General features: G+C 38.3%; 1 protein-coding gene across 5 annotated transcripts in view; it reads right to left on the bottom strand.

Annotated features, from left to right (window-relative positions):
• Window positions 1-26,835, bottom strand: part of CRIM1 (cysteine rich transmembrane BMP regulator 1) — a 192,677-nt gene that overhangs the window by 47,566 nt on the left and 118,276 nt on the right. For all 5 annotated transcript variants that reach the window (XM_032239289.1, XM_032239291.1, XM_032239293.1 and 2 more), the window contains 2 exons: window positions 20,921-21,103; window positions 18,345-18,542 (listed from right to left, as the gene is read on the bottom strand). In XM_032239289.1, coding sequence (XP_032095180.1) covers window positions 18,345-18,542; window positions 20,921-21,103 — 381 coding nt within the window. The remainder of the gene's footprint in view (window positions 1-18,344; window positions 18,543-20,920; window positions 21,104-26,835) is intronic.

Here is a 26,835-nt window from a genome sequence, read left to right as displayed (position 1 = left end):
CCAGGTTGTGAGGACAGTGTTGCCAAAGGGAACAGAGGCACTGACATATTTATGGAACATCTTCTCAACCAAAACACACTAACATCTTCAAAGTAAGCTGTTGCTCACAGTATCTTTGTGAAAGAGCTAAGTACAGAAAGTCTCTATCTACATTTTCACAGATGGAAAATATGAGGTGCAGAGAGGGTGACTGGCTTATCTAAGTTTACATAGCAACCCAGTAGCAGGCTGGGAATAGAACAGAACAGAGGTTCCTAATCTCCTGTCCAACACTCTATCCATTAGTCCACACTGTCTTCTCAAGTTTCATCTCCTGTTACCAGGAAAGAGATCAAAATAAGTGTTTTAGCTGCCACTACTAAGATCAAGAGTTCTAAATTTTTATCCATCTTCTAAAAGGGAACAGTGATTCAGTTCTGCACAGGTAGCAGGCAATGACTTATTAAAGAGATGCTTAGATCAGCATTTTCCCAGTAAAAAAATGTATGAAGTGAATATAGCACATTCTCTATTTTTATTACAACATACGGTTTGAACATCTTACTGAAATTTTTATATAAACTTTTCACTGCTATAGTTTCTAATTTCCTTCAATAACCAAGGTATTCTTTCTGACAGGTAACTTTAAACATCAAAAAGTAACTGAAATTTACTTTTAATATATCCTGAATTAGATACGGTACTGCTCCTCCCCTCCATTGCCTTAAAATTTACTACAAACATCTTTAGTTTTCAAACTTATTAGTCTTTCTTTTATCACTTTTACTAGCTATCCAAAACGATTCTATTCCAATCTTCAGCTCAAGACTGCCAATGTTTTGTCACAATTATGCTAACCACAAATGTAAGAGACAGCGTAAGACATGTATCAGGTTTAAGTAAACCTACCACAGGCTATCCCAGTGAGGAAGGACTTTTAAGTTCTAGAGTGATTAGGGCAAAGATGAGGGATGAATTCTGAACTCTGTGCGCACTGCTTTTACAGACAGCTTATAGGTAAAGAAATGTCTTAAGCACATCTACACATATCAAAATCTTCTGTTCTTTACTGACATTTAAGATGTGAAATTTATGAGAAAATTTTGCCTTCAGAAAATATACTATGGAAAACTATATGTTGAAAAATGCATAATCATAGAGTAGTACAGAATTTTAGCAGCAGTGGATTTTAGGGATTTGCTTAGAGAATCCACCGTCCAACCTTTAGAAAGATGACCTTCTACCACTAAATGACATTTGTTCTCAATAGTGATATATGTGCTGTGTGTGTGTGTGTGTGTGTGTGTGTGTGTGTGTGTTTGCATATATTATGATTAAAGGAACAAACAGACTGGGTCGTCTGAGGATCAGAACCACAACGCTGACTTGGGCAGCCCCGTATCAGTCACAGAAGCCAATCTATTCAAACGGCTTTAACAGTTAGGTAGACAGTCACAGACGTACATCTAAGGTACATTTCTTCGGGAGGGGAAATATATTCAATATGTTTTCCTAAAATATTCAGCATAACAGGTTTTGTTCACTTGAACAAATACAAATGCATAAAAGGGCTATTCAGTAAGTCCTGGTCCTACAATGTGCATGTTAAATATTTCAGGTAAAACAAGCCCTATACCTTCCAAGCCTCAATGCTATAGCATGCAAAAAGCAAAAAATCACTTTGTACCTCTAAAATTAACATTTTCCCACTCACTTATGACCTATATTAGATGAAAGAAACTGGGAAGGATAGTCATTTCAAATTTTTACACCCTCAGTATTTAACATTAAACACAGAAAAAATCCAACAAAATCTTTTACTCATGAAAACTTTCAATTTACTTTGGAACTATTCAATTTTCCCTCGATAGATTAGGCTGAACACAGCAATAGTCACTGCGATATGTTAAACATAGCTACAAGTCTAGGTTTTCTTAAAAAGACATTTAAACGCTTGGCATCTCATTTTATTACATTTAAAAAATACAACTAATTTTCCTACTCAGATACAAACTGGAACAAATTTTAAAGGTTTTTTTCTGGGTGGTAACGCATGTTTCTTGAGTCCTTAATGCTAATATCCTATGTCATTGGAGTAACCGCTGAGTTGTAATAAACACATTTGCAGGCGACTAGTTGTCTCCTGGCGTTTCAACTGAAGTCATACATTACATCTATGCCTTTCGTCATTCTCCCAACATTTGAGTGTTTGGTTTCCTATCATGTGAGGCCGTATCTAGAGAGTTAGATTTCTGTGAGAATAACATTACAACAAAAATATGACCTGTAAGTACACAGACTATCTACCTATTAATAAATTATCTAGAAAAAAATCTCGTATTATTGTTAAAGATGCCTGAGTTTGCTTCCAGTCCAATATATTAATATATATTCTCAGAACTGGTCCTATTACTAATGTCAGGGCAATTTTTTGAGAAATAAGTGCCATGAGACAACTGAGATTGAATTTCTTATGCTAAATAATTAACTCCAAAGTGAGAAGTATCTGACACCATCCTGAATTAAAGCATTTCAAATCAATATTATATTTACAGTTCTTAAAGAATAATGACCAAGAGCTAGTCAGGTTCTTAACGTAGCTTTTAGCCAAGAGCGTTCTTGGTAGGAGAAGAGGTGATTTTAAAGAATTTGGAATCATGATATCTCACTACGACTTTTCTCATCCAAAAAAATAAAAAAGCTTGTGGGAGTGTCGGCAAAATATGTGAAATGTACATTCTGCTTGTCTAAAAGCTAGAGCATCCTAAAATTTGTTCATCAGGAATTGTTGTTATCCCAAACTTTAGTCTATAAAACAGTGCTTTGAATATGGAAAATGTCTGTCAGGTCTTGGGTCTGCAGACTAGAAGATTCCCATTTAAATCCTACATTTCTGTGCTCCTATATTACATGGGGTATGGCACTGAAATTGTGTGTCAGAGACTACATGCCTTTCTAGAAGGATGATGGTGGTCCCCTATCTTTGGTGTGTTCGGTAAACAGAGTTCAGTTGAACAGAGGTCCTGCTAAGACTTCTGGAGGCACTGATGCATCCCTGCACATGCCTTTCTAGAAGGATGATGGTGGTCCCCTAACTTTAGTGTGTTTGGTAAACAGAGTTTGGTTGAACAGAGGTCCTGCTAAGATTTCTGGAGGCACTGATGCATCCCTGTACATGATACTTGTTGCTTGGAGCAAGGAAAACTGTGTCCCTTAAACTGGCTGTGGAAAGATGTGTCAGTAGGCCCTTTTCAGAGGAGAGAAATGGTTTTAGATTTCCTCACTTAGGAGAATGAGGAAATGCTTGCATAAAGGTGGGGTTTTGGAGAGGGGAAATTCAGTGAAGTACTGTTTATGGGATCACCCTGAAATTCTATCTCATTTTGTATTGAATGAGCTGAAGAATTAAAGAAATACCTTAATGCCCTCCAAAGGAAGAAGGCTTGAAACAGCAGGAATTCACTGTCTTTGGCTACAACTATTTCTAAAGGAAATCTTCAAACAGCTTCCTTGTGGAGAAGAAATCTAGAAATAGTTTGAGCCTAGAAGCAATAAAGAACACAAATGGGTGTTTGTTATGTCTAATGGTTTGCTGTTTCCTACTCAGCATCTGAGTGGGAACCATTACTCACCTCAACCTGCTGTTTTCTTGAACAATTTTTAGAGACTCTCCAAGCACCTTAGACTGTCCAGAGAGCTATTTTTAAAAGAACCCTTGGGATTGTGTAATGAGTGCAGATGCTCAGCCACCCATTTTGATTCCAAGTCTTAGATAACAACATGTTGAAAGAAAATATCTTACAACATACAATAACATAAACACATATTGATTCTTTATTTTACATTTATTAAAAATGTAGGGTTATTTCTTTCATATCCTAAAAAGCCTAACAGATGCCTTGTCAGTATAAGTATTTCCAGGAAAATGTTAGTATTTTTTTACAAATTATAGAGAGCTTCAGGCACTAAGTTATTGAAAAACACCATCAGCAGTTTATATTTATGTTCACATATTTCCTAGGAGAAATTTTATCTACTCAATGGGGAAATTAAGCTACTGTGATCACATTTAATTTGATGAAAAATATAAAGTTAAAATGAGAATCATGAATCTAACTCAAAGGCCACGGTGCTAGACCATAAATATACGTTCAGTTATTCGGCTGTTATAAATGTTTAAGTAAATGTAAGCTCTCTATTTCCTTGCCTTTTGTTGTTTTATTTTATGAGAAATTCACCAAAAAGTGGCCAAGGAAGTAAGTAAGCTGAAACTCAACCTTTTAAGATGCTGGTATAATGTTTTTAGATCAGTCTTATCCCCACATCATATAGTTCAACAACTCTGGGAGAACAATAAAATGAACATATTTTGACCCTCAGTTATTTTTAAATGTATAGTGATTATGTAAATTCACTTCTGAAACAATATAATCACTGGTTTTTATACTTCAGGTACATGTAGCTTAAATGACAATGTTAATAGATGCTTTTAACTTGCTGTCTAATCTGTATTACTCCACTGAACTTCTGGTTTTGAATTAATCCATATAAGGTTCTTAGATTACTATGAGCTGGTTCTCTCTCATAAATAATGTTAATTATCTCCGTTAAGATATATGTGAAGCACTCTTTCTGATTAGCAGCCCTGGGAAAGCTGACAGCCAGTTAGTAGCTCTTACGCATGGGTGGGTGACTCTGTAAATGTACAACTGTGGAAGGCATAGAGAGCCATCCCTGTTGGGTCTGTGTGTAGCACTATCTTGTGAGGGGGGTAATTAACTCTGCTTTCAGATTCTGATTGTCTCTAGGACTGCCACCTCACTGTGCTGTCCCCTCTGGTGAGCTACAGGCCTGGCTATGGAGAGCAGCTGTCTGCCAGCACCCTTCGTGCCTATGCATTCATACGAACACACACCCACACACTAAGAAAAGTCTTTCTGGAAAAAGCTCTTTATAGGCAAATTTCTAGAAGAAGTGTCTTTTTTTTTTTTTTGAGATTAGGTCTCACTACATTGCCCAGGCTGGTCTCAAACGCCTGACCTCAAGCAATCTTCCTACCTCAGCCTCCCAAAGTGCTGGGATTACAGAAAAAGTACTTTTTAAAGACAGATACATTCTTACATTTCTTCATAAGTGAAAAAAAATTCAAGTAGAAGTAATTAGATAAATGAAGCTAACAATACCAATCTGTCTCTTTTTTCTCTTATTTCCTCTTCTTTTGGGCTTTAATAATACTTTGCATATTTTACATAGCTCTTCTCTGTAAAATCCCAAGCCTGCTTCTTTGATTATGAGAGACAAAAATGAACAATTATGCTTCCTTTTCAGACTTAATTCAGGCACTCTTTCTTAAGGTAGTTTTATTTCTTTATTTGGGGGGTTGGAGAGGGCTGAACTTGGCTAGGCAATGTGAATATCCAACGAGTAGGAAAATTCCAAAATGTCACTGACTTTACATGGCAGTTCAATGGCTAAATATATCAGGTCTCCTATCCGGGGCCATAAAACTGGAGATAAGGCTGGCCAAGACGCATCAAAGCTGCTCTGTTTTGCTGTATTTTCGTATGTCATTCTGTTATCACAGATGCTTTTCAAATGTGACCTGTAACTGGTCAGAACACCTTTCAAATAAATCACCAAATTGTCAACACAATTGCATCTTGGGAAGAGAAGTACAGTGAAGATGAAATTTTCCCAAATGAAGCTAGAGGGAAAACTCTACTAACACAGACAATAAGAAAAAAATAATTGAAGATCTAAAAATTCCCTAATCTGGAAGTGGGAATTTTTGCGGCATATGAGTGTGTACTCAAGAAAGTCTCATTAAGTCATGGAAAAAGTCTCTTACAGTTGGAGTTTTCAAATTCTTTTAGCTGCTACACATTTGGTTATCCTTTTTTCCTTTGTACATTTCTCATAACACCTACATCCTTGTAATTTCTGAAGGGCTTATCTCACAGCAGTTTATTTTAAAACGAATAGTGTGCAAATAATCCCAAGATTTATATTATTTTGTGATCAGAAAGAGAAGCAATCATATATTTATTTTAGACCTATGTATTAATTTTGCATGCTTTTCTTGACGAATCTTGGCTGTTAAACATATTAATATTTTTCTTCCTTTATCAATCTCATATTTAATAGGAAAATATGGTAGTATGATTATGAGATTATTAAAAGGCCACAAAAGACAAATTAAAAGTATTTTTTATAGAGTGGGGAATGTTTTTCCAGGAGTCCAGCTTGAGACAGCTCGCAAAATTATCACTGGATTCTAAGAATCTAGATCTTTTATAATTGTCTTACATTTTATTCTTATTCTTTTTATTGCTAATGTTCATAGGAATTATATTTTGGTAGCCTTTAACTAGAAATAATGTGTTATATTAATAGGTATGTGTGTTGAGTGTGTGTGCACATTTTAGTAGCTATTTGCAACTTGGAGGGTGGGTCAGGGGGTCAGAGTTTTGGTAATCTGAACCTAGACTTCTGGGAAATGACTGAAAACCAGGGAGGAAGGGTCTGCACGTTAGGGACAATATTTCATTCATGTTTATAACCTCAGCACCTAGTACAGTTTGGTCTACAGAATTGCTCAATGAATGAACAAAAAGGGGGGAAAAAAGACATCTAAGCACCTAAAGTCAGTGTACATTATTTGGCAAAGAAGAGTTCCCACTTAAAATTGTCCCTAAGAGGCTGCATCTCTAATATTCTTTTAGAGGATTAGATACTAAGTTCCTTAGGGTCCACGTCACTGGGGCAGTCCTCTGCACATAGGAGGTACACAATAAATGAGCTCCACTGAAGCATAGAGCCAGATCTGAAGGCTACTGTAAACCTGACACACTTAATAACAGTGAAAATGGAGTGCAAATCCCCAAATCCAAGCCATCCAAAATGAGATTACTGAGTGATGACACTCAGATTTCTGAGATGGATTAAAATATGATCTATATATTTGCCTTAAGAAGATACAAAAGTACACAAAACATTATAGAAGGCCTCCCATTAAATTCTGACATCCCAAATTTTAATTATCTGGAGAATTCACTTTTGGAACTACCCTACTCCTTGATGATGCAAAACGAAAAAGTGTTATTAAAATAATCCTGAAAACAGCTAGGCACGTATTCACCTCAGGCGCTCAGCTTCTACTTCATGAAGTACAAGCACTTTTGCCGACTGCTCGGCAAGCTGACAACTGGATTAATGAGAGACTGACAAGCATCAGAGAAAGAAAAGGAAGCGTGCAGACCAGAATGCACAAGTGCTGGTGATGGTATCCTGGTGCCTGGCAGACTGATGGAGGCTGAGCAGCTCATTTACTCAGTGGGGGACTGAAGTGCCAAAGTTAGGGCCTGGGGCCTCGAAATTGGATGGATATGAACAAGAACGGGCAGAGGTCAAGCCTGAGAGGATGGGAGAGTGGGTTGGGCTCTTGGGTTGAGTAACGTCCCTAGGTGGGAGGATGCAGGAATGAACAAGTGGAAGCAGAAAACAGATCCAGCTCTCCCAGAAGTCAAACAAAATTAAAAGCAATGTCAAAATTCCAGTTAGAGGCTCATGAGAAGAACTTGGGATCAAAGGCTAGGCCACAGAGGTCAGAATAACAGTAACTGGGTCTCAGTAATGGGGATGGAGCCAGGAGTGAGAGTGGCTTTTGAATTTAAGTCACAATGATCAAGTCCCTTGATATTCATCATCTTATTTCCTAATCCCCTGTCTTCTCACGATGGCGGTCTGCCGGGAAGTAATGCCAAGATCATGAATTTGGAGTCAGAAAACCTAGCTTGAGTCCCTGCTCTCTCATTATCCAATATGCTATGATGGACCTCTCTGGGCTTCTAGAAAATGGGAATACTCATTATTTCTACCTCACAATATTCCTATATGGCTCAAACAAGATTGTCAAGAAAAGACTATTCTCTACACTGTAGGGGGTGACATGAACGTTACTTGTTCTAATTATTGATGTCATGCCAATTCTGTCTGCTCAGAGCTATAACTGGTCTCAGGTAAGGGCTAATTAATCAATTATTAGCCCTTTCACAGGCCTCAAATGCTCAGCTGATAAACGGTATGACAATTGGTTTGGCATTCTGAACCCTGCCTATTGTAACTTAAGCAGCATTTTCTATCTCCACTGATAACATGAAAAGCATCTGAGATGTGGTTGGGTCTGTGCTGTCTTTTCATATGGTCTGGTAAGCTCTGGAGCTTGTTAGTGACCAGCCAGTGGTGCCTTTCACATTTGCTGAGTAGCAGTCTGTTATCATTGTTCTACACTTTGACTATGTCTATGATGTCTCCAAGAGAACAGAAATCTCTTAGTAATCAGCTAATCCAATGTGGGTTGAAATAATGATTCTGTGTGCCTGGCTGACCCTGTTCTTCCTCTCTCATGATGGGGGTGTTGCTAGATCTTTAGGGACAAGGACAAATTCATCAGAGTATCATTTATACTACTTTTTATCTTTGCCAGTGTTTCTGCCATTCTCAAGTTGAAAGATACAGATCTATCTCTAAAAACTTTCTTTAATAAGCAAATCTCAGTATCAGAAGTCAGGGATCTCAAACACATGTCAACAATAAGAGAAAAGTTCAACCAGTACTTTATAACAATAAGTGTAGGGCTTCTCATGCAAAGAGTCGTGTTCTTAGCATCTCTGTCACCGGACTGTGGAGCACCCCCTGTGGAATTCGTCTGACATAAAATCTCCATGGAATCTTTTAAAAACTTGATTCCCAGAAAGGATGAGAGATTTATGGCTTTGGAAAGATCTGAGCTTGCCGACCCTCTCAGTATGCAAGGCCTGAGGCTATCCCAAGTGGATAGCTTATTATCTCCAAACATATTAGGGCTTCCCTAACAAATAGAGATGCCCTGAATTGTTTAAAAGTGAGCTGACATGCAGGGCAATAGCTGTCCAATTAAGGTGAGAAAGAACATGATCTCCTGTCTTTCTACTGATAGGTAAACTAAGGGAGTTCAACCATCATGTAAGGCACAGGCACCAGCACAGGCAAATGGTAGGCACTGAATATACACGAAGAGGCATATAAATATACCACAGTAGATTACAAAACAGATCCAAGGCAGTGTCAAATTATATCATAAATGAATACTTTTTTTAAAGTAAGGAAATGGGGATCCAGGTAAATTTTAGCTAGAAAAGAGTAGGTAAGCTGCAGGCAGAGATGAGGTAAACACACAGAATGCATGCTTTGAGTTCTGGTGCTGGTCAGGTAGTGGCTTGCAAATCAACTGCTCCAGCAGCCAATGTGAAAGCTACAAGATTCGCAGGGTCCACAAGGATCAAGTATTTGTCCTTAGGATCTTGAGGATTCTTAGTTGTGTTTTACTATGCTGCTGCAAAGTAAGAGTTGGAGCCTTGGATTGCACCCGTTTATTGGCAGCTAGCATTAAATTCTGTGATCTCAAATGGTCCGTATACCTGAACTGGGCTGTGTTTCAAACAAACCGGATACATCCAGCTAATCTCTCAGATGCGAAAGTTAAACTCCACTGAGGTGTAAACAGGTATTCTGTAGATATAAATGGTAAATAAAATTTGGTCCAACTGCTAATCAACTTAAACTCAAAATACTATAAAACAAAATGCATGTTTTCTGGCAAATTTCAAAAACATGTTAAATGTCCAGTATTGCCCATCCCACGCCAAATTTAGATGAAACTGATGGTATGATTCCTGGACCAAGATCTGGCACTGTTGAGTCCCCTGGCAACAGACTTCCCAATCTGCACTCTGGGAGCTGATGCAGGGGAGTATTAGGGAGCCTCAAATTAAGACGCTGATAGGTGGGTATGATGCTGCTCCTGCCACCTCATCAGCCACCTGTGATGGGGAGACCCACACATAGACAAGAGATGTTCTTTAACGGACAGTTCCCTACTTTCAATCTGTCCTACATCTTTAAAACAGCATCGCAACAGACATTTTATACGCTTGTGTGACATTGTATCTTCAATAATCAGATAGATATAACACAGAAAATAGTTCTAACAGGGCTTTAACAGTGACACTGGATTTTTCACATCTTCAATGCTAACCCTCATATATTAAGCTATGTGAAATCATTTTGTTTTTGATACACTTAAGGCTATACCAGGAAACAGTCTGATATAATTAGAAGTGGAATTCGATAACTAAAATATTAAAAATAAATTATATTAGAATCACCACCTATTTTAAGCTGTTTCTATAGGCAAATTATTTTAGTCTAATTTATTTGAAAATATGTTGGAATAGAGCACCTGCAATATCAGAAAAACAATGTAATACAGTATATGACCATTTTAATGTATGCTTCCATCCCTAGAAGTCATAAATGTAGCAGGTAAATTGATTTTTTTTTTATAAACACACCAGGAGTTATACTTACAAATAAGTGTTATTGATAAAAGTACTCACTTTTAGTACTCACATATATTCTTATGCCAAAATGCTGTTCATGTTAAAATTCTATTTGAAACCTCTTCATAGTTGCTTTCAGAGCAAATTACTATGTCATAGAAGACAAAGTGCCTTTATTTTACTGTCACTTTTTGCTTCCTGTAAAGAGTTTCACTCAACTATACTGGCCATCTTTTTTTTTTTTTCTTTTTTTTTCTTTAAACCAGACTTCAACATAAATGACTTTGGCTGTTTTCTGGAGTCTAATAAATGTTCAAAGTCAAGGGTTTACAAAGCTGAGGATATTCAAAAGGATGTGCTATGATCTCTAAAGTCAATTTCAAAAGAGAGGCACCAAAAATATTCTGAATGACTATATTCCTGGACTAAGTGTACATTTTCCCCATCTAACTTCCGAAAGGAAAAACAATCCACTTAAATATGTACATTTTAGCATGTTTAAAAATAATTTTACTATCTGGTGGGGTCTTGCATTGGGGGAAATAAGCAAACATGCTTCAAAGGAAAAGTGCAACCAGGTACTTTAAATACAGGGGTATTGAGTCTAATAGATTCCTTGAAACTGAGGCAAACAGTGGAAGGAGATGAAGACGAGGATTTAAAAATAAGATGGTCTAATATAGCCATGTTAGGTAAAATGACAGCTTTTGAACACTGGGCAATATGATTACTAATTAAAATATTAAATTCTCCTGGGTAGACAAAAGCTAAAAGGAATCCAATTCTGCTATTTATCAATGGTTACAGCATATAGGAGACGGAATCTTTTCTTTTTAAAGTCTGTAAGCCTTTTCTGAAGGGCATGTCTCTTAATAACCTTCATTAACTTCTGTTTGGTTGCCTAAGAGTTGTCTCATCCAAAAAAAGTTTAGCACAGTCTCAAAAGAGATTGTGTTTATTTAAGCTTGTTGGAAAAACATTCCTATCATTTCAAGAATGACTAAATATTTTTCATTCACATAGTTAGCATTCCAGACTATGTTTTCCTGCCTCTGTTGATTAGATGAAAATTAGCAGGCCCAAGTCTGATCTATTAGATGCAATTACTGTCTTAGGAAAATTATGAGATTCCCAGAAATAATACCCTTTTAGGTATGGGAAGAAGACGGCAGAGGAAATAAAGAGCAACCCACCCCCTTGCACGCCACCTCAACAGGGAAGTACTTAACAGCTGAACTCTGTAAACTCAGGGGCAGAGGAATTTCTAATCATGTGTTTCAAAATTAGCTCTCAACAGTTCTGAATATTTAAGTCACTGATCAGTTTGGTCATCTAGCAAATTAAGAGTACAAGACCAACCTTCAATTTTATTTGTAAAACTTTGTTCAGCACGGCAGCCTTACCAAAATCAAGTACAAAGTGCAAGGCATTACTGGTACAAGCAAATACATGCTGGACTTGGAGAACAAGCAGCAAAATCTCTAGCTATAAGCAAGAATAACCATTTCTTCTCTATTAAACTACTTCCACAACATTTATTTATACACCTGTTTAACTATTAATGTAATTGGTGGATCTAACATGAAAAGAAAGCCATTCATATAAGGTACATATTTCTGTATAGTTGTGAAAAAGTCATAAAATCTTGAAAGTGATATATTAAGGCTGGATATGAATGTCTTTTACATTCATTTTACCTATATTCTGGTTTTATTTAAAGCATTTAAAGATAAATAGATAAAATATCTAAATATCTAAAGATATTTTAAATAATGAGAGAAAAATCAAAATACAATATTTTCATCATTGAAAAATTTCTGATGTTTACTTTAAAGACCTAGGTTCACAAATGGTCAGTTGCTACACATTTGTTACCCAACATATGGCCTTATTCGGACAAGCAAAAAATAGACTGTGTTATATTTTAATTTCCATTTATGGAACTAGTTTCCAGGACATTTAGAGTTAAAGGACAAAACACATGCCTAACAGTCTTTAGGCTATTACGAATATTTTATTATTCTTGGCTTACTAATAATAGCATAGTATATGGCGCTGAAGCAATACCACCCATAAACTGAGTTTTGATCCTTGTTATGTACCAGAATGTTAATAACATGTGACCCTATGGCATCTTTGACTTCACTGCCTCTTGGGGTCAGCCAAACTATGTTTGACTCCTTGCCACAAAAGCAGTAGCTTAATCATTTGAGATACTGTTCAGTGAGGAAGCATTATGGGCAGGGCTGGAAACATTTTTTCTTATTTCAAAGAATTCCCACCCAGATATGTGCCTGGTACAGACCTTTCTGGCAGCCCAGTGGAAATCTCATTAGAAGGGCAGCTTGATTCAAGCTATATCATCAGCCTTCAGGGAGAGAATACAGTGCTTCTATAAATTTGGGACTGATGAAGATGACAACAGTACATTTGATAGCTCACAGAATTCCAGCCTTTTAGAGGAGTGCAGCTTGCAATATTGGGTGAACTGAGACTGAAGTGGCATACTAAATCCACAACAGTCAAGACATGCCTGACACCCAATCTTCAACACCATCCCAAGTAGGACCAGGATTCCCTAAGTATGAGATCCAAGAAAGCCATGTGGCAGGAAAAAAAGATAGTTGATTTTTTGGTTCAACCACATTCCATCCTAAACCCAGAGTTAGAAAGAATCCATGCACAGTGAATCTCTTATTACTCTATTCTCTTCTTCAAGAGTTCATTAAGGCCAGGTTAGCAGAATTATTAGGCCTGAAACTCAGCTGAGTATCTGATAATATGTCGGCAAATAACAGTTTTAACTTTTTATTATACAGAAAACTTAAAAAATACTGAATAATATGATGGGCTCTGATATACCTCTCATCCAGCTTTAACAATCTACAAATAACTCTTTGATTTCCTGTCTGAGATAGAGCATGGATTTTGCTTTGTTTTCGGAGACAGAAATAGTAGACAGGAAACTACTCATTTGCCCAACCACAAGGATGGAATTTATTTACTAGCAACCTGAGTATAATTCTGAATGCTACCTTTTAAAACGTTACCTACGTTGCTCCTAGTTTTTGAAAAGTGATACTCTGGTGTTGGCTTCAAAATCCCTAAGGTCCTCAAAATCATCAGCTCCTCCCTGCAGGAGATGGTGCACGTAAAAAGGCCTGAAGAACACTCAGGTCACAGTGGCCATCTGGGCAGGGTCCAGCCGCAGCCCACGATGAGAGGGCAAATCAGGTCTGACATCAAGGCTTCAAAGTCCCCATGCAGCTCTAATCTCTTGCATCAGGTATCACAGCTAAGCTGGCCACACACCTGTCCACATCTCTTGAATTTTTCTTATTGAGTAATCATGCGCATGTTATAGATGTCACGTAGCCGACACTTCCCTCCCCGATACCTTATCTCACCTTCAGTTACAAAATAGATTTCTAATGGAAACGGCAACCTGTCCTCAGAATCTCTCTGACATTAAGAATCAGCTTTGGCAGCATTTATGCTTGGTATTATTGGGAAAAAAATTAGCAAATTATTCTCAATACCTATGACTATGTAAAAAAAAAAATTATTGCCCATTTAAGTAACTGAAATGCAGTGGCATCTACACCATACACAAGGTGTCTTAAAAACAGTACATTAATGTGGCAGTGAGCATTAGCCTTGGAGGGTCTGGGGAAGCCCCACTCAAACTCTTGTGATTCTGGACTTCAGGGCTGAACTGGGACAGAACACACCACAGAGTACACATCAGTCTTGGAAGGGAGGCTGCCACCGGTATGTAGCCCAGAGCTGAGTGCCCATCAGAAGGGTGAGCTGTCAATGCAGGAGACGGGTCCGACTGGCCTGTAGACCAGTGGGCCCACCTCATGTCACACACTTCCACAACACTCTTACTTAGGTTCTCAAGATGTGTTTTCAACGATAAGCACCCTAACATTATTCTTCCTGCATCTGGTAGATCAGGGGTCCCAGTGGCCATCAGCTTTTGAAGGTCTGGTTAAGGTAACTCTGTATCAGGGTCTGCTCCCTCACTCAACTACAAAGAAGATCTCCAAAGAGGGTCTGGTTGGGACTTCCTGCTCCAGTCTTTCTGCCTCATTTATTATTCACTTATAATAAAAATTCTGAACATTTACTTACATATCGGATGTTGTTTTAGGGATTCAAAAGAATATGCCAAATTCCTTCTTTACAGGGGGATGGAGCCTCTTTCAGGGTTGTAGTACATTGCAGCACAGAGGCAGTGTCCATTCAGGGTCCAGGGTCTGGGTCCTGGGGACACACTGTGCTGTCAGTTATGAGCTGTAAGACCCTGGGCAAGTTACATGGTCTCAGAACTTGGTGTTCTCTGATTGTATATTGGGATGAGGGTACCATACAGAAGGGATGCTATGAGGATCTCCAATTAGTTGCTTCTCTTAAAGCGCTTAAATCTGACACATAGCAAGTGTTATGAAATGTTAGCCACTGTCATTAATGGTTACAAATAAGAGTGGTCCAATGGTGCTAGATGCAGATGAAGACCTAATTCTGCTGTCCCATCTCTTTTTTGTTTTTAGTTTTTAAGGAGATTATGTCTTCTCTGTACTCCCTTCAACTGAAAACTTTATATGCTATTCCACACATTTCCACCCTAGCTCTTTACAAGGGTCAGGAAATAAAAATAGTGAGATCGATAAACAAGAGATATAGAGAAAAGCCAGCAAAGCAAAATGTGAGAATATAATCCGTTACAGACCAGAAAGGCTTATCTGTGTACCTGAATTGGGTGTTGACAATAACTTGCTAAGAATTCATCATGAGAGTACTTAAGTGCCAATTTAAAAAGCACTTAGGTACTTGTGAATCAAGTTGGCTGCCAAGTAACAGCCTAGGCTTTAAGGGCCCCCAGCTTCATGACCCTAGTCCTCCAGGAGTAACCAAGCACATTATCTTGTCATTTGGAAGGTATGTGTCTCCAATAACAACAGACGCAATAAGGTTCTTCCTCCCTGGAGGTCCTAACACGCCATATTTGGTGATGCTGTTCGTTTACTTAGAATCTAAAACCACAATCCTTGTGGGGGGTCCTTTCATCTAATTTCATACTCTGACTATGTACCTAGAAACTGTAGCGAATAGGGTAAGGGCCAACACTGGTTATGCAACTGTGCACAGAGGAATTTATTTTGTGTATAAACTAGGTAAATACCAGTGCTTCTGGTTTTCCTCTAACTAATTCTGGGTGATTGCTTATTTATTGCACTTTAACACCTTGCACTTTTTCTTATTTCATACAATCCTTTTGCTACTCTGAAATCATTTAAAATTATATTTAAGTGTGCTACTGAATGACTGCTGAGAAAAATACCTTCAAATGATTCCAGAGAGTTTCTTGGACCCTATAAACTAAGCAATAACATCCATTCACCTTGTGTTATTTTTTAAGTTCATTATTAGTAGCCCTAAATAACCCTTTAGTATCATTATCATAAGCTGTGCACTGTTTTTTAATCCTATACTAAAATAATCTGTGTTCCTATTATTAATACATCCTAAAATGAAAGCGTTATCAGAGAGTAAATACATTCATACGAAACTCACTACTCAACTAAGTTAAAAACAGAAACAAGAAAAGCAAGATAAATTATTTCTCTGAGAACCAGAAAATGGAATCTTCCGAAAGGTTTGATGAGGGACGCATGCCAGAGTATGAAAGAGACACAGAAGAAAAAAGACCAGCAAAACTTTACAGCTGAAATGATAAGGATGCTGAGCTCTGTCGAGGTGGAGGGGGCTGCCCGGACCTGAGGCTCTAGAAGTGAACTTAGGGATGCATCTCAAAGGCATCTTTCCCCTGAGGTCTTCAAGCTGTGGGGAGACAGTAGGTGGACAATCACATCCAAAATACCTGGAGCAGTTTTCAAAGTGCAAACGATTTCCTCCCTTGCCCCTGCTGACTGCCATCACACCCCAATGGAGCCAAAAGCCAGAGGTGAGTAGAGATGGGTGAGGGCACCAGAAGCAAGGCATGAGTAGGATGGGACGCACAATGAAATTGAGTGCAAATGTGATGCACTTACTCCACGATACCTCAATGGGGACATTTCCTTTCTCCTGGTTTAATTTAAAACTCAGCCTAAATAGGTTCTTCAAAGTTAAAGGTTATCTCTTATTTAGCTTTGTGTCCAGTGCTGTATCTGAATTCCAGGAGGTTCTCAATCAATTTTTTCAAATTAATGGCTCACCAAAACTGTAACTTTTTTCTCAAACAGTAGATGATTAGATTACAACTCTATGCAGACGTGGCAGAGACCAAATTCTAAGTGACTATTCTAAGATTCACTCCTTACTCAAACATCAATGTGTGCTAAGAGAATGGTAATAAATGAGTTTTATACATATATTTACCTGTCACCAACAGCCTTCCTTCTCCACTCATCATGACGGACATGCTGATGAATGCAAAAGGTGAGCACAAAACGATCCACCTTCCTTTCATTTGCTTCCAAAGGAAAGGCTCTTTTCTTCTTTAACAAGTTTTTAAGTTTTATTTTGAATTTATGACACAAAATCCATGAGGTTAAAAGGCTAATGTTTACTGGATTATGAATTTATGCTTTTCATTTTCCTTACAGGGTGCCCCAAATATCTGTAATTAAATATTTCAAGTTGACAACAGATTGTTCCTAATTCTTAGGGACAGATATTCTTATCTTAATCTGCTTCAACAAGGCATCCTTTCCTGTAAAGCCAACTATACAACCGTTATACGTAATTCTACATGCTCTTTTGTTTCGGCGCTGAAATGCTGTCTTTAGGGGATGGGAGGAGTATATATACATGAAGGGGTGGGTGACTCCCACAAAATTGGTCACCTGGAAGCCATAAAGTTTTGGAGTGTGGCAGCTGCTCTCTGAGCACAGTAATGACGAGAGAATCGGTGATGTCAATAGAACTGGAGTCCTCAAGCTTAAATTTTTATATGATTTTTAAGGTCTTTAATAAGTCTAGCCCCTCAGAGGCTGATGAAGCTAGCCAGGCAAACACTGCAGTCTGAGTTTATTAACATTTTGGTGAAAGCAAAAGACTTCTTGGTACTTAAAAGACTTAGTCTATTTAACTGACTTTCTGGAAAGAGCAGTCCATTTTTCAGTACCTGTTTTTAGAAATTCTGGAAAGATCCATCTTCAACATGGATTGATTTTTGACCCACATTAGTTCATTTTGCTATGCAAATGTACTTCTTAATGCTGGATACCCTCCATTAGAAATGTCTGTATAAATATTCAAACCCTTGTCTGCAGTAACAGACACAGACACAAGATTAAAGACTGAGATGAGTTAAGTATGCAAGGAATCTTCCCAGGATGGAGGAAATGAGCTGGCTGCTATGCCAATGGCCTGAACAGGAGTTGAGACAGAAAAATTAGTCCAGGATGACTCAGGCTTCCTTCTACTGAACAAGAAGAGAGGTAGCAAATGCAGGTAACTGTGACATAAGTAACAGCACTAGAGGAACTGCAAAGCCACAGCCATTGGGATATCAGAAGTAGAATGCATATTCGGTGATGTCACCAGGCAGTGCAATTTGCTTTTGATGGTTCCAGCCTGTTCGTCTAGTTGCCAGGACCCTTGGGCTTATGGACGCGTCACAAGCCAAACATGCTACGCTTGACTCATCAGTCTCATTTTCAATTTCATTTTGTTAGGCTGACCTTTGGGTGTTAATTAGCCTTGAAGTGAACTTAATTAAAACATATGTATTCTTATACTGTATTCAGATACGCATATTTGCAATGGCAAAATAACGACCGCACTATTCTCATTTTACATGTGTAACATTTCCCTCAAATGATTAGTTTGAGCTGTTTGATCAATCTGTCGGCGACTGGTAATAGCACGAAACAGACATTATGCCCGAGGAAATAAACAAACAAGAACATACTGGTAGAGGCTTCTCCAACACAAGACGTTCGCCAGGGACTCATTAGCATCTACAAGGTTTACCTTCGCACACAGGGCAACACTCTCCAGGCACTTTCACAGGGTTTGTGCAGGTCTGTCCGCAGACTGTCGCAACGCAGTGGCGTTCACCGTTGACACACTGGCAGAACGTGCAGTCGTCTTCCCGCCACCGGTCTCCATGGGCAAGGATCAGGCCGTTGGCATAGCAGCCAGCAGGATTATTAAAAGGATACACTGGATCTAAATGAGAACATAAGTTCAGCGTTAGACTGAACATATACTAAATCTCATCTCTTCTGCCCGCACCCAGAGACAATTTTTCCCTGGGTTCTAGTCGTCAGCAGTTCTATTCCAACTGTGATCAACAGAAGCTCAGGGTTGCATGAGGAGTCTCTGGGGGTGCATGCAAAAGCAGTTGTCACACTGAATTTATGTCTACTCATCCTGACACAGCAGTCAGAGAAGAGGATTTGTGGTCTAAAAACCAACGTGCAGGTGTGATCACTCAGCAAAGGTGGAAAGCTTTGTGGCTAGAGCTGTGGGTTGGTAATTAGAAAACATGAATCAATTTTAGGCTCTCGCAATGTCTTCAGATTTGAAGACACAAATGTTTATCAAACCTCAATTTCCCTATACGTAAAGTAGAAACAACAATGCCCTGTCTAACTCAGAGTGACGTTGCTACTTCTAGAACTGTATCTCACGTGACTGCAGGACCACGTGGGCAACATGCTCTTGCTGTGGTCTTGGTTCAAGATAAGGCTGGTCTAGATTAGGTCATGTTCCTTGGAGGAGGGCTGTGAACTTAAGCCATTTTTACTCCCATAAGCTGGGAAGCTAAGCTGCAGTCCCAGGTGGGAGACAGAAGTGCCAATGCTACTGTAAAGAAAAAAAAGTTTCTGAGGTCATTGACAAGGATATAAATACTGCATGCAAAACCCCCACATATCCCTATATTGAAAGCAACTAGATAAATTACTCGATTTTCTTAGAAATACATAAATAACTGGTTTCAACAAACAAGTACTGCTGTGCTGGGAGGGGAATCCAGACAGTTTAGAGTTTGGTCATCTTTATTCTAAGGATGTAGTAGGGCATTATAATGAAGTTAGTTAGAAGGTCAACATTTAAAATAATGCCATCACAGTGTTAGGAAGGCAGCCTGCCAGAGAGGGAGGTGGCCCATGGACCTGAGCAAGATAAGATTTTTAAAATTCCTGAGTAAAAAGTATTAGATTATATATTTTCTCTACTTTGAGCCTGGATCTGAATTCCAGGAAGTGAGACATAACTGGATCCATGCCCAGACAACTCATTATGATGACTACTCAGAGGTTCATATGCACATTTTTACAGCATCAACTGCTGCACCGTTTCAGACACTATTACAGACTGAGGACAGGTAGGGAACAAATCAATTAGGAAGGTTAAAGATTTGATGTAATTATTTGTAATTGTCAACAACACCTAAAAAATAAACTACTTTTCTCCTACGCTGGTTAAAATAAACTCTAATAGGGAAAAGGATTCACTGTTAGTGAATTCTGTTAGGACTGTAATTTTTATACCTTAAACATTTCAGATCTTCAATACTGTGCTGCAAATATAGCTTAAACATCAGAAGGAGAAAATTATAGGAAAATGAAAAAGGATGGAAGGCGGCTTGACATTGTGCCCTCCCACTTTGTGTGCAGAGATCAGGCATAAGACTAACACAAGAGACTTTAGATTGAAGATCTGGGACCCGGTTAGGACAGAAAGGCTCACATGACCTTCCTTTCTGGGGAAACAGTGTTGTGTTATCAGAAGAACACTAGAGACACAGTCAGGTATGGGGTTACTGTTCCTGACTGCATTGTAGACCCAGGCAAGTGACTTCTCTGAACGTCAACATCCTAATCTTTAAAATGTGTGGGCTGCAGGGTGTGATATTCAGAGCTACTGTTCTGAAATGCTTATTATTTGTGAACATCAGTGATGGGAAGATGCAGCCTGTTGGAGGAACATGAACATATTACTTCTCGGAGAGAAGAGGGGAATCCAGAGAAAGCAGATTCCTGACAGTCACACCTGACACCTGGCTGGGCCTCGAGCTGGTGTCACCAACACCTGATACCAAGACCCCATATGAATCACCACATATTTTCAGAGAAGCAGCAGCAGGCCCCTGATCTCGCTGGAGGGGCATGGGTATTGCGACAGAGGCAGGGTTAGCTTCCCTCTGGGCTGGCGGGCTGAGACTGTCAGGGCAAGGCATGCACTATCCTAACTGAGCAATCTGAGGTAAGCAGGTGGTGAGCTCTAATGCGAGGAGACTTGTTGACGAATTGCTGGAACTGCAGGGAAGGAATGGAAAACAACTCCAGGAAATCTCACGTTGCCTATGGAAAGAGATGGCCCATCATCTACACCCAGGCATAGCCTCTCTCAGGGAAGTATTTCCACACACTCTACCTGGGATGAACATGCTAAAAGACAGACCACAATGTCCTAAAAACAGCTAAACAAGGAACTTCAATATTCCTTTACTTTTGGATGAGACTGAATTAGGACAATTTTGATTTAAAAACTCTATAGCATGTCTATTCCTGTAATCTGTAATTGGCACCTTTTCTTACCTTCACACACTGGGCAGCATTCTCCTTCAGGCACGTAGTACCTCTCGCAGTTTATCTCACCGCACTGGGCAGTGAAGCAGATGGCAACGCCCCCTTGGCATCGACAGAACCGACAGTTGTCCATTCGAAACATGTCTCCATCATAATATTCCACGTTGTTAAATACGCAGGCTGGCTTTGTATCTGAAAAGAGTTAAAACAAACAAGGCACATTTGTAGTCATTTTTAAGTTGTGTCCTTTGATGTTTTTCAAACAGCCTCTAGAAAATTTCTAATAGCAGGAGGTTTTAATATGGTGGAAATTTACTAAACTCAATATAAGTTTATGTAACAGAAACAAAGCAAAGCAAAACAAAATAAAATAAACAAAACACACTGTTATCCAGTTTACACCAAGGAACAGAAATTCCCCCTGGTAAAATCTACACTGACTTCCTTCCATCCCAGACAAAGCCAAACTTTATGACCACGAAACTCACATATCTGGTATGTGCTTTAAAGTGATTCTATTTGTTTGGTTAAATCATTGTCTACCTCAAATGAATGATCCTGCCACCACATTAGGTTTTGTTCTGCCTCAACAATTTTATTAAGGCCTTTCTGGAAGTGCTGATGTTCTGTTCCTCCAGTGCGCTCTTAAATTCTTTTTCTCTATATATGGTATAAACACCTACAATTTTAATAGTGTTTGGCCTTTAACAAAATACTCTCTACATGTATCACCTCACTTAATCCCCATAACAAAGGTCTGACATAGGTATTGTTATCCTGGAGGAAATCTTTGGTAATTTACTCAAAGTCACACAGCAAACAACAGAATCAAAAACAGTAGCTCTTCAACCAAAACCCTGTGCTTTTTCCACTGCGCTTCAGGGTTATGTTCTGCTAAGGACTCATAGTCCCATATTTAGCACTTTCATCATGGTATCAATGATTTTTAGATTTTTCTCTGCCTTGAAACACTCTCCCTACATTCATTCTTTAATTTTAGTTGATTTAAAAAAAAAAACTCTCAAGACATTACCAAAAAAACACAACTACAGATTAGTATCTTATAAATGTAGACACAAAAATCTTAAAAAAAAAAAAATTACTAGCAGACCACATCCAACAACGTATAAACAACATTATACACCATGACCAAGTGAGACTTATTCCAAGGATCCAAGGTTGGGTTAACATCCAAGAATATCAATTAATTTAATATGACATGTCAGAATAAGGAAGAAATACAACATAATCATTCAACAGACATAGTTTTTGGCACCTGACAGCATCTAATATTCTCTCATGATAAAAATGCTCAAACAACTAGCAACAGAACACAGAATTTCCTCAACTTGATAAATGGCATCTACAAAAACCCTACAGCTAACCTCTTAATGACTGAAGTCGCCATGCTTTCCTCCTAAGATCAGGAACCAGACAATGAGGTGTGCTCTCACCACTTCAATTCGGCATAGCAATGAAAATTCTAGCCAGAGCAATTAGGAAAAATAAATAAATAAAAAGCCATATTGGGAAGGAAGAAGTAAAACTATCTCTAATTGCAGATGACATTATCTTATATATAAAAGTTCTAAGGGAGCCACTAAAAAAACGATCAGAATGTATAAACAAGTTCAACATGGTTGCAGGGTACAACTGCAGCTCCCCAAATTGTTTCTATACACTAGCAATGAACAATCAGAAAATGAAGAAAACAACCCGAATCATAATAGCATCAAAAAGTATACAATACTTAGGAATCAATTTATAAAATAAATGCAAACTTGTATTTTGAAAATAACAAAACATTTTCAAAAAATTTTAAAAGTCTAAATAAATGTAAAGACATCCTGTGTTCATGGACTGAAAGACAACACTGTTAAAATGGAAATATTCCCCAAATTGATCTACACGTTTAATGCAATCTCTATCCAAATCCTAGCTGGCTCTTTTGTAGAAATTGGTAAGCTGATCCTAAAAGTAGTATGAAAACGTAAGGGACCCAGAATTGCCAAAATAATCTTAAAAGGAGAACAAAGTTAGAGAACTCTTATTTCCCGATTTTAAAACATAATATAATGCTACAGTAATCAAGATTATGTGGTACTGCCACAGGTACAGATAAATAGTTCAGTGAAATTGAGAGTTCAGAAATAAACTATCACATGTACTGATTTTTGACAAGACGGACAAGACTCAATGGGGTTGAAAGTCTTTTTTTGTTGTTATTGAGATGGAGTTTCACTCTGTCACCCAGGCTGGAGTGCAGTGGCACGATCTCCACCCACTGCAACCTTTACTTCCTGGGTTCAAGTAAAGGTTGAGCCCAGGAAGTCTCGGCCTCCCAAGTATCTTTGATACTTGCCTCAGCCTTCCAAGTATGTGGCACTAAGGTGCGTGCTGTCACGCCCAGCTAATTTTTATATTTTTAGTAGAGATGGGGTTTCACCATGTTGGCCAGGCTGGTCTTGAACTCCTGACCTCAAGTGATCCATTTGCCTCAGCCTCCCAAAGTGCTGGAGTTATAGGCATGAGCCACCGCCAGGCCTGAGGTTCAAAGTCTTTTGGGACAACTGGATAACCACATGCAAAAGAATACACAAGAAAACCCTATGTCTCACACCATATACAAAAATTAACACAAAATGAATCAGAGTTACGATCTAAATATAACAGCTACAACTACAGTGCTCTAGAAGAAATCGTAAGTCAATCGTTGTGTCCTTTGATTAGAGAGTGTTTTCTTAGATATGACATCCAAAGCATAAGCAACAAAAGAACAAAATAGATAAATTCGACTTCATCAGTTTTGGGGCTTAAAAGGATACCTTCAAGAAAGGTAAAAAGACAACCTACAGATTGGGAGAAGGTATTTGCAATCATATATCTAATTCAATAAACTTTTACTGAGAACTCCCATAATTAAACAAAAATAATCTAATCAAAATGGGCAAACCTTTCAACATACACTTCTCCAAGAAAGACATACAAATGGCCAATAAACACACGAAAAGATGCTCAAATCATTAGTCATTAGAGGAATTCAAATCTAAGCAGCAATGAACACCATTTCACACCCACTAGGATGGATATGATTAAAAAATGGTAACAAGCACTGATGAGGATGTGTTGAAATTGGACTTCTCACAGATTTCTAGTGAGGATGCAAAGGCACAGCTGCTTTGGAAAATAGCTTGGGAGTTCCTTGATTAGAGTTACCATATGATCAAGCAACTCTACTCCTAGGTATATACCCAGGAGAAATGAAAATATATACCCACATAAAAGCACTATAAACAAATGTTCATAGCAGCCCAAGGGCCAAAAAAAGAACCTAAATATCCATTAACTGATACATAAACAAAAAGCAGTATATCTATACAATAAAATATTACGTGGCCATAAAAAGAAATGAAGTTCTGATATGCAATATAACATGACTGATGCCTGAAAATATTATGCTAAGTCAAAGAAGCCAGTCACAGAGGACAATGTATTAATATAACTCTACTTATATGAAACACTCATCATAGGTGCATTTATAGAGATAGAAAGTAGATTAGTGGCTGCCTAGATCTGAGAGCTTTGTAGAAAAATGGGGAGTGACTGCAATCAGTTCAGGAGTTTTCTGGCAGCCTGATGAAAAGGTTCTAAAATGGATTGTGTTGATGACTGCACGACTCTCAGCATACGCTGAAAACAACAGAATTGCATAACTTAAGTTGGTTAATTACATGGCATGTGTCTCCTAAAGCTATTTTTTTAAAAAAGTACTCCTAAGCTGAAGAAAGTTCTCCTGAGGCGATGAGTCCTGCTCGTTCTGCTGGTGAGAGCTGGATGATGATATCTCCATCGTTCATGGGTTCTTCTGTCTGCCCCCAAATCATTTAATATGTCACCTTGCATGTTTAAAATACTTTCACTGCATTTTGAGGATATTTACATTTGCATTGTACCTGAGGACAATTACTATTTATTTTATAACACCACTGCTTGGAAGACAGAGCAAGTATTAATACCAGTAACTCATAATGAAAATGAAACTTAAAGAGATGAGGTGATATGGTGACATGAGTAGTATGAGACAAATTGATTTTATGTGTGCACACACAGTAAAAGTGAATGTTTAAGCTCTTTCCGTAGTGCTGCATGGATACAGTATTTTTTTCCAGAAAATTAACGTTAAAAAAGAATCATCTTAGCTCAGAATTCTTCTATATACTCTCAGCTAACATACTAATGTGAGTTGGGATTGAAAGGAACTGGGCAGCTAGAGTGTAAGTTCCAAGCAGCATAGAAAATGGAATATTTTTTATACATTGAATTTGCAGGCTGTGAGCAAGGCAAAATACTACACTCTTAACAAAACGAACATCCACGGAAACTAAAAACAAATTTAGTAAACCAATCAATGTTAGCTATTTGGTTGAACTGATCAACCACAGCTACCATATGGGTGAAGGCACAGACCTTAGTGCATGATCTAAGGAAATGAGGAGGGCATGTTCTGGTTCTGAATAAAGCTGCTCAAGGTGGACTTGTTTTTACGGTAGGGTGTGCAGAAGCTTAAGTGGGAGGGGACGGGACTGACGAGAAAACCGTGGCACTTAGGTTTCACTAGCAAAGGCACAGGAATCAAGGGAGTGGAAGTGAGAAAAATGGAGAATCCCAAAACACACAACCTGGAAAACACAATCTTTAAGGGTGAAAAAAAAACCACACAACACAATGAAATCTGTTTGATGTTCAGAGAGATTTACAGAGGCTCTTCAGAAAAGTATTTGATAAAAAGGCTACCGATGGTTTTTGAGGACCAATGACCAATTACTTCTTCACCTATCAGGGACAGATGTGAATCTCAGAACAATGTGGAGATTTCCACAATCTCCACGAAAGGGTGATTTAAGTGGATGTGGAAGAGAAAAGTATTATGAAGAAATAATTTACTGTGTAATTTGTACTTTTCAATATGAAGTACAGAGTGCCTTTTTAATGATTTTTGTGTGTGTTTGGTGTCTGCAAAACTAAACTTTATGTTTCTAAGTTCTGGAATCTTCCCTTCCTTCTTGAACATATTCAGAACTCCTAAAAGAGAATATTACAGACTATTAGTAAATGCTACTACCTACCAAACTACACTGATTGGTGGATGGTGACAGACATACCTCAAAGATATTGTGGGTTCAGACGAGCGCAACAAAGCAAGTCACATATACTTTTTGGTTTCTCAAGGCATTTAAAAGTTATGTTTACACTATACTGTAGTCCAAGCCTGTCTAACCTACAGCCTGTGGGGCACCTGAGGCCTAGGATGGCTTTGAATACGGCACAACACAAATCTGTAAACTTTCTTAAAACATTGTAAGTTTTTTTTTTTTTGCAATTTTTTTTAAAGCTAATCAGCTATCATTAGCGTTAGTGTATTTTACATGTGGCCCAAGACAATTATTCTTCTTCCAATGTGGCCCAGGGAAACCGGAAGACTGGACACCCCTGCTACAGTCTATTAAATATACGACAGCATTATGTCTAAAAAACAATGTACATTCCTTAATTTAATACTTTATTGCTAAAGATCATCTGAGCCTTCAGAGAACAGCCATCTCTCTGCTGGTGGAGGGTATTGCCTTGATGTTGACGGTTGCTGACTGATCAGGATGGTAGTTGTTGAAGGCTGGGGTGGCTGTGGCAATTTCTTTAACACAACAAAGAAGTTTGCCATATTGACTAACTCTTCCTTTCATGAAAGATTTCTTTGTAGCATGTGATGCTGTTTGACAGCATTTTACTCACAGCAGAACTTGTTTCAGAACTGGAGTCAATCCTCTAAAACCCTGCCGCTGCTTTTTCAACTGAGTGTATGAAATAGTCTAAATCCTTGGTTGTCATTTCATCTGGTGAAGATGTTGTCACAACATCCTAACCAG

This window comes from Sapajus apella, unplaced genomic scaffold (assembly GCF_009761245.1).
Source record: "Sapajus apella isolate SASKATOON/1434 unplaced genomic scaffold, GSC_monkey_1.0 scaffold44, whole genome shotgun sequence".
Taxonomy (NCBI): Eukaryota; Metazoa; Chordata; class Mammalia; order Primates; family Cebidae; genus Sapajus; species Sapajus apella.
The sequence above is the reverse complement of the archived record's forward strand: the minus strand, read 5'-3'. Positions and strand labels throughout refer to the sequence as shown.